We start from the raw sequence: 7,599 nt of genomic DNA on the forward strand, positions 1-7,599 counted from the left end.
GTTGTCATCCTTTGAGCACTTGAAATTATGAAAGAATTTCAGATCTATAGTCCTTCACCTTGGCAATGCCCTCTTCTTGTTCCATGTTTCACATGCAGCTAGTTCATCAATGTTGAAAAAAAAAAGGCTGAACTTGGAAAAAATGATGGGGAAAAATCATTTTGAAACCTAGAAGTAAAAGGCTTTAGTTTTCCATTCTAGTATAACAAAAAAACACAAAAATCCAGTTTTGAGTATAATGGTGGTTGACAGGGCTGGGGAGAGGGGAAAATGTGAAGTTGTTTAATGGGTATAAAAAATTCTGGACTTTGGTTGTACAACTCTGTGAATATACTTAGCATGACTGAACTGTACACTTAAAAAAGGTTAATATGGTCAATTTTATGTTATATGCATCTTAATGCAGTTTAAAATAAAAATAAATAAATCCATTTAAAGTATAAATGGTTCGGGTTGATGTCAGCAGCTCTAAGTTGGGAATGTTTTCAACTCAAGTCAAATGTTTCCCATAAATCAAACCCACCTGGATTTGATACAATTTTTAATTCCAGTCATTTTACTAAAATACGCACATATTTCTCTTAATTTACTAAAACTATATCTATAGCTATAAAACAACTTAATTTCCAATTTTACTCTTAAAGTCTTTTGTCTTGCAAGATTTAGAGACCCCTGTAAAAAGATTGTGAAAATATTACTACATTTACTTTGGGAAATAATAAATAGTCTGATATATATATATATATATACACACACACACACACACACACACACACACACACACAAAACTCCAAGGTTTGACTTGTACAACTGGGTAGAAGTGTGACATTCACTGAAATGAAGAGTAGGAAAGGAGCAAGTTTGGAGGATTAGGGCTAGATCAACTGTTCTCAAAAGGTATGATTTCCCCCCCAGGGGACATTTGGGAGTACCTGGAGACATTTCTGGTTACCACACCTGGAGGCAGTTGCGGGATGTGGGGGCATGCTATTGGCCTGGGTTGGGATACTGTTAAACATCCTACAGTGCACAGGACAGGCTCCCACCAGAAAGAGTGATCTGTCCCCAAATGTCAATAGTGCCAAGAGTGAGAAACCTTGGGTTGGCACCCTCTCTTCTGAATCTGGCCACTCTTTCTCAGCCTTTGCAGCAGGCTTCTCCTCTTCTGACTCTAATTGCTCAATAGTCTGCCTTTAGCAGCCCACTTCTCTTTTCCTCTACATTTTCTCTTGGGAACATCACTCATGACTTCAACTACCAATTCTATGTTGCTAACTCCCACATCTTTATGCCTAGTCCCAACTGTTCTTCTAGCTCTAGAGCATTTTTTCTTTGTATTTCCCTTCACATCTTTTCATTAACTTACTGCTACGTTTCTTGTCTTTATAAGTAGCATCTGGTAGAAAACCACAGGGTCGTTTATTTCCCAAACATTTACTGAGTATCTAGTTTGTGTAAAGGGCAGCACTAGTATTTGAAAGAAGGTAGTGGTGGTGGAGATGAGAGGTAATCATAGTAAGTGTCTTAAATGCATTATCCCTGATTATGGCAATAGTTTTACAAGGAAGAAATTATTATCTCCTGGAAACGAAAGCCTCAAGTGCTTAATCAACTACTTAACTATCACAGAGCTTGTAAATAGCAGAGTATTTTAAAAGTCAGTTCTATTTTGACATTAAGGATTGAACTCTCTACATTAAAAAACACTGGGGACAGTGCTGGAAAAGTGTGTCCATAGCCAAAGGGAGATGGATGTGAATGAGGAAGGTCTAAGACGTTCCAATAGCCTCTTATTCTAAGCCACAGTGCACCCTCTTCCGGTTGCTTACCGTATATCCCAGAATATAATACACCAGCCATAGGAGGATGAATCATTATTTTCCTTAACTCTAGAAAAGATAAAAAATTGACAACGAAAGTATGATATACCATCAATTGTCAGAGATTTCCTAGATGTTGAAATATTTTTTAAAAGGTAAGCCTTCAGAGATTTCTAATTTGTTAAAATATGAAGAAGAAAGTAATCTTAGATTCTATGACATACGATGAATTTGTTTTCTACATTCAATTTCCACGGTCAGTGCTGGTGGCTGGTGTGCTATTCTGCACTTTAGTCAACTAAGACGTTTGTATATTGCTTTCTAAATGGTCGTAGATTGTTTCATGGCTCTGTGTTGTGCTTCTGCAACTAGATCGTAAAGCTCTTAGCTCTTCAATCACCTCTTTGTTCTCCTCCCCCCCCCCGCCGCCCCGCCCCCACACCAAGCGCCTTTCAACAATCTACGCAGAGTTTACCACTTATGAGTAAACCTAAATTTCTTGTAACTTAGAATTTCATAGACAGTATAAGACTGTTCACAGATTTAGTTACACTGGGGGGCGGGATGGGGAAAACATTATATTAAATATGAGCATCGTTTTTTTAAAGACCCATCCTTGTAGAAACGTTAAAATGTGGTGGGGTAGGGAGCGAGGCGGAGAGGGGATATACGTCTCAGGATACAGGAAATACGGAAAAAGCGAAACCCGGAGGAAGCTCTGTGCCTGGAGGGGACCCGCCGCCATCTCCGGTCTCTTGGCTTCGCCAGGGCCCACCGGAGAGAGCTGACACCCGGGTCCTATAATCCTTATGGGGGACCAACCTTGTACCTCCGGGAGATCCACGCTCCAGCCTGGAAACACGCGGGAAATCAAGCCTCCAAAAAAGCGCTGCCTCCTAGCTCCACGTTGGGATTATCCAGAAGGAACCCCCAACGGAGGTAGTACCCCTCTCCCTTCCACACCTCCTCCAGCATCACCGGGCCTGAAGTCGCACCCACCTTCTCCGGAGAAATAGTACAATATACTTCTCTCACCCCAAACCAGGTCAGATTCTTTCTCATTTGGGATATCCAGGCTCTCTGAAACTTAATTATATATTTTCCCAGATCTCCTTCTCCCTTTCCCTATTCTCTCCAGGATTTCAAAGTTGAAGAAAGAACATGCAGGCATTAAATAGCTCTTTCACAAAATATGTGGGGGTGAATTTATGGATATTTAATAACATTAAGTAATTATTTTAATATATTAGCTATGACAATCGTGGTTATATTTTTAAGAAGTAGACTTAATCTTTTGATATGCTTGAAAGTAATTCAGTAGGGCCAAGGTGAGGGGTACAAACAAAATGTTCATGAGTTAATAATTGTTAAAGCTGAGTGACGTATACATGGGGATTCATTAAACTGTTCTTGCTACTTTTGTGTATATTTGAAACTTTTCCATTCAAAAAATGATTGGTTCAAGATCAATAACAACATTATATTGAAGGCCTAATTCCTATGGCTAGCACTGTGGTAGCAGTATTGTAAGGTGAGCCTTCAGAGGTGTGTGCTTCTCTGTGTATGGCAGGAGAATTCAATTAGTAAAAAACAAAAAGTTACAATATGGTAACTCAAACCCAAGTGCCATAATGTTTGCTTGTTCAAGGTATTTAGGAAGCACGGGGGCGGGGGGGACGAGATGGACCAAATCATTCTGCCTGGTAGTAATCTTGAGCCATCAAAGAGAAAGGGGTAACTCTGGGTGGACCTTAAAGGGTGAGTGACATCTGCCATGTGGAGGGGGAGAGAATGTTTTTCTGGCTTACCTTTCCCAAGGCAGGCTTGTTCTAGGAAAACTTGGCTATAACTCTGAATGTATGAGAAGAACTAGGTGAGATAGAGTGCTGCAGGGCTTTAAATGTTATGCTAAGAAGTATGCAGTTTAATCCATAAGCAGTGGAAGCCACTGAAGATTTTCAAGGAAGTATTGTATTTTAGCAGTCCAGTTTTTACTATCAGAAAAATGATCTTCTATTTAGATGAGCTTATAGAATACAAAAAACAAACGCTGACCGAAACCTCACAGATTCTTGTAATCCAAAGGAGACAGGGCATCCTTTCTTCATTCATGCAACAAACCTTTAAGAAGCCCTTGCAATGGACTAGGCATTATGCTGGGAGCTGTAGGGGATGGATAACCAAAGCACATAGGAGTGAAACAGATATTTGAATAAATAGGTCAATGAATGATGGGATAACAGTGGCAACTAAGGGAGTTCTGGACTTGGGGCTTGGTGGTAGTGCATAGAAAAAGAATGAGCTCTATTGTGCTTGGAGGCATCACCCAGTCATTCCTTACTGCCTGATTTCCCTCAACTTTACCTCTTTGTTCAAAGGGGTAGAGTTGGGGCTGGGAGGCACCATAGGGATAGCAATGCTCAAACAGAAAACAAAGAAGGTTGTACAGGGCAAAAAGTGCAAGAGCTACATAATTTCCTCCAGTGACTCAAATCATTGAAAATTATAATAATAGCAAATATTTACTGAACATCTTTATGTGCCAGACACTGTTCTACAAAGCTTCCTAAAGTCTCTGCTCATAATTACTATGCAATAGATCCCTTCTACTACTGTCTATATAACTGTTTTTCATGAATATATAACTGCAATGGGGGTATGGTAAAGCATAAGGACTTGAGGAGCCCAGGGGAAAGAGATGAACAGTAACAGAAGAAATGATTTAATGTTATTTTATTATTTTTCAGTCTTTGAGGGATTGCAGTATGACTCCATTTCCTTGGTGCATCCATAAAATAATTATTCAGTGAAGACAATGAAGATTATTGACAACGCTACCCTGCTTTTCTGATGTCCTGCTTCAGGAAGTTGTGATTTTTAAGGTAATCTCTTTACCAAAAACTTTTTAAGGAAGGAGCAGGAATAAGAGTTGATTATGACACATTAAATATAACTAGCCAAACAAAAAGCTAGCACCAAATGATAAATTGAAACCATTTTCTACATTATATGAAAGCATATATACCATATAATAATAATGTTATCTATAAGCTGTTTTGCTATATTCATTCCTAATTACCTTATAGTTCCTGCTGTTACTGTGAAATGTATATTTTAAACCACATTTTCAGATTATTGCCCGTAAATGAGAACACGATTGATATTTTTACATACTGATTTTATACACTGTAACCTTTCTGATTTATATCTGTTCTAATAATTTGTAGGTTCTCTGGATTATCTGTTAATTTATTATATTGTGAATAATGGCAGTTTGTTCCTTTCCAATATTTATTTTTTAATTTGTCTTACCGGGCTAGCTAGGATCTTCGGTACAATGAGAAATAGTGGCAGTGACAGAGGATTTCCTTGTCTTGCTCCTGAATTTACAAGGAAACTATACGTATTTCACCATTTTTAGTAGATTTTCTTTTTCAGGTTAAAGAAATTCCTTTGTATTCTTAGTTTGCTGACAGCTTTTATTCTGAATGAGTATGGAGTTTTTTCTCCAAATACTTTGTATCTACTGCCATGATCATGTGGGGTATTTTCCTCCATTAATATGACACTGTGACTGTGTGATAAATTATAATATTCAGTTTTCTAATGTATTTCCTGCTTTTGGTTTCATCAGGCCTCACCATTGAATATTTTGTCCCCTATTTTTATAATTTTTCCTTTTATCTTTATTTTTCTCTTTACTTTCTTTTTGTTTGCTCTTTTTCTAATTTATTTATTTGGACCATTAGCTCAGTAATTTTAAATCTTCTTTCCTAAAATAAGAATTTATAACGAAGTTTTCCACTACATACCACTTTAGAAGAATTTCACAGGTTTTTATGTGTAGTATTTTTATTATTATTCAATTATTAGTATCTAATTGCTCTTATGATTTCTTTTTTGACTCATGAGTTATTTGGTTTTGTTTCAATTTACATACATATGATCTCTTTTTTAGAAATCATATTGTGAAATTATTAATCCAGTTACTGTTAAACTTCATCTTTATTCTTCTTCTGGTAACAAAAACAAAATTATACACTGGCTCCTCATCCCAATAGATTTCAGCAATATAAAACTTTTTCTTTCATTAAATACATAGGGAAACTGATTATGCTATTCAGTGATGGAGTTATTGATGATATTTACACTTGTGATTTCAAACCTTTTATTTTGATCTAATTCTACACTTAAAGAAAAGTTCTGAGAATATTACAAAAAACTCCCATACACCCTTTACCCAGGTTCACCAATTACCATTTTACCATGTTTGCTTTATAATTCTCTATTTCTGTTTCTCCCTCTCACTCTCCCTTCCCCTTTCCCTTCCCTGTCTTAAGCCTCCCCCCTCCCTCCTTCTCTCTCTTTGAACTATTTGAGAGTAACTTGCAGACATCATGCTCCTTTACCTGTAAATACTTCAGTGTATATTTCCTCAGAATAATGCCTTTCTCTTACATAACCTCAGTACATGTGTCAAAATAGAAATTGGACATTGTTCCAATTTTTTGTTCCATAAACCTTTATTGTCAAGATTATCCACTCATACTCACTGAAAAAGGGATGAGTTTGGGAGAACATGTATTTCAAATGGACAATGTAAGCTCTATTATAGTTCATTTTTTCCAGCTTTATTTTTTTTTATTGGAGTATAATTGCTTTAGAGTGTTGTGTTAGCTTCTGCTGTACAATGAAGTGAATCAGAATCAGCTATATGTATACCAATATCCCCTCCCTCTTAAACCTCCCTCCCACCCCTCGCCCCATCTAGGTTGTCACAGAGCACTGAGCTGAGTTCCCTGTGCTATACAGCAGGTTCCCACTGGCTATTTTACACATGGTAGTGTATTTATGTCAAACCTAATCTCCCACTTTGTTCCACCCTCCCCTTCCCCCACCATATCCACATGTCCTTTCTCTATGTCTACATCTCTATTCCTGCCCTGCTAATAGGTTAATCTGTACCATTTTTCTAAGTTCCACATATATGTGCTAATATACGATATTTCTTTTTTTCTTTCTGGCTTACTTCACTCTATATGACAGACTCTAGGTCCATCCACATCTCCACAAATGACCCAATTTCATTCCTTTTTATGGCTGAGTAATATTCCATTGTATATATGTACCACATCTTCTTTATCCATTCATCTGTCATTGGACATTTGTTTCCATATCATGGCTATTCTAAATAGCGCTGCAATGAACATTGTGGTACATGTGTCCTTTTGAATTATGGTTTTCTCAGGGTATATGCCCAGTAGTGGGATTGCTGGCTCGTATGGTAGTTCTATTTTTAGTTTTTTAAGGAACCTCCATACTGTTATATTTGACATATAACATTGTAAGTTTAAAGTGTACAGTGTGATGATTTGCTACATGTATATATTACAAAATGATTACACAGGATAAGATTAGTTAACACATCAATCACCTCATATAGTTACTATTTTTGTGTGTGTGTGTGGTGAGAACTTTTAAGATCTACTCTCCTAGCAACTTTTAAGTATACAATACAGAATTGTTAACTGTAGTCATTATACTATAGTATTAACTCTACTAACTATAGTTATATAACTATATATACTATAACTATAGTATTAATTACAGTATAATATACATCATGCTTTATATTAGATCCCTAGAACTTATTCATGTTACCACTGAAAGTTTATACCCTTTGACCACCTTCACCCATTTCCCCTACCCTACCACCCCTGGAAACCACCAATATACTCTCTGTTTCTATGAGTTCAGTTTTTTTAGATTCCATGCATAA

The 7,599-nt window shown here is 37.0% G+C and overlaps 1 protein-coding gene across 1 annotated transcript; it reads left to right on the forward strand.

The window, feature by feature from the left end:
- The first annotated feature begins 2,599 nt into the window (after nucleotides 1-2,599).
- Nucleotides 2,600-4,697, forward strand: NBDY (negative regulator of P-body association). Its single transcript, XM_027096747.1, has 2 exons — nucleotides 2,600-2,865; nucleotides 4,568-4,697. The coding sequence occupies exon 1, from the start codon at nucleotides 2,630-2,632 to the stop codon at nucleotides 2,834-2,836; it is 207 nt and encodes a 68-aa protein (XP_026952548.1). The 5' UTR covers nucleotides 2,600-2,629; the 3' UTR covers nucleotides 2,837-2,865; nucleotides 4,568-4,697.
- Nucleotides 4,698-7,599: the final 2,902 nt, after the last annotated feature.

The sequence above is a fragment of the Aethalodelphis obliquidens genome, unplaced genomic scaffold, assembly GCF_003676395.1.
Source record: "Aethalodelphis obliquidens isolate GAN/ISIS:26980383/991018 unplaced genomic scaffold, ASM367639v1 scaffold108, whole genome shotgun sequence".
NCBI classification, from domain to species: domain Eukaryota; kingdom Metazoa; phylum Chordata; class Mammalia; order Artiodactyla; family Delphinidae; genus Aethalodelphis; species Aethalodelphis obliquidens.

Excerpts from the sequence above, each read along its gene's own strand:
- NBDY (XM_027096747.1), top strand. The coding sequence starts at position 2,630 with ATGGGGGACCAACCTTGTACCTCCGGGAGATCCACGCTCCAGCCTGGA.